We start from the raw sequence: 1,084 nt of genomic DNA, 5'->3' as shown, positions 1-1,084 counted from the left end.
CAGTCACGCACAGTCACGCACAGTCACGCACAGTCACGCAAGCCGCACACCACTCACGTTGCTGCGCACGGGGTCGCAGTCCCGGTACTCGGCGAACAGGATGGCGCCCGTGTAGAAGTTGACGGTGAAGATGCCGATGAGGAAGGCGGCGCTGACCCACAGCGCGCTGCGCGCCTGCGCCAGGCTCTCCACGGACAGGTACTTCTGGATGGACGCCTGGTTGGCGCAGAACATGGACAGCCAGTAGAAGGAGCCGCCGATCACTACAGACCACAACGTGTGTCGGGTCGTGGGGTTGGGGTCCACGCTGCAGTACAAAGAGACATTGTAAAGACGGGGTGGTTCGATCGACACTACACTACCTTACCGTCACGGTAAAGGCAATTGAGCGAAAACAGCACCGGCAATAAAGGAGATTTATCACTTACTTGAAGAACTCTATCCTCTCGGCCTTCTTGTTCAAGTCCCAGATCATGGACGGGCCGCCCTGGAAGTGATCGCCGATGCCCAGGATGAGCAGGATGGAGCCGATGAGCACCGCGGCCTGGAAGGTGTCCGTCATGATGACGGCCTTCATGCCGCCCTGCGACGAGTAGAAGACGCACACCAGGTACACGACCGTCACGGCCACGTACGTGTTGAGCCCAGTCACGTGGCTGAGGGCGAGCGCGGGCGCGTACACGGCCACGGACGTGTAGAGCACCATCTGCAGCACGTAGAGCGCCGAGGCCAGCAGGCGCGCCGTCCAGCTGAAGCGCATCTCGAGGTACTCGTAGGAGGAGGTGAGGCGCAGCGTCATGAACACGGGCACGTAGCAGTGCGACGCCACGGGGACCACGATCAGGAAGGCGCAGCACGTCATCCAGAACTGGGTGCCGTGGCTGTACATCTCCGCGGGGTTGCCCAGCAGCTCGATGGCCGTGATGAAGCTGAAAAGGGGAGCAAAACAATCATCGTCATGATCACGCACTCGTGTCATGGATCTATAGGTGAACCGGAGGTGTACTTTACTTTTTAAGAAAGAGCAGTGTCCACTCTCACCCCCAAAATTGGGGGAAATGAAGTAAAAATTAGTTTTAGAAAA

The 1,084-nt window shown here is 58.5% G+C and overlaps 1 protein-coding gene across 1 annotated transcript in view; it reads right to left on the bottom strand.

Annotated features, from left to right (window-relative positions):
* LOC113216953 (sodium-coupled monocarboxylate transporter 1) overlaps positions 1-994 on the bottom strand; it is a 7,194-nt gene extending 6,200 nt beyond the window's left edge. Inside the window, exons 1-2 of the mRNA XM_052275714.1 lie at positions 429-994; positions 58-307 (exon numbers count right to left, since the gene is read on the bottom strand). Coding sequence (XP_052131674.1) covers positions 58-307; positions 429-979 — 801 coding nt within the window. The 5' untranslated portion in view covers positions 980-994. The remainder of the gene's footprint in view (positions 1-57; positions 308-428) is intronic.
* Positions 995-1,084: the final 90 nt, after the last annotated feature.

This window comes from Frankliniella occidentalis, unplaced genomic scaffold, assembly GCF_000697945.3.
Source record: "Frankliniella occidentalis isolate FOCC.00 unplaced genomic scaffold, Focc_3.1 Scaffold800, whole genome shotgun sequence".
Taxonomy (NCBI): domain Eukaryota; kingdom Metazoa; phylum Arthropoda; class Insecta; order Thysanoptera; family Thripidae; genus Frankliniella; species Frankliniella occidentalis.
This window is presented reverse-complemented; position numbering and strand designations above follow the sequence as displayed.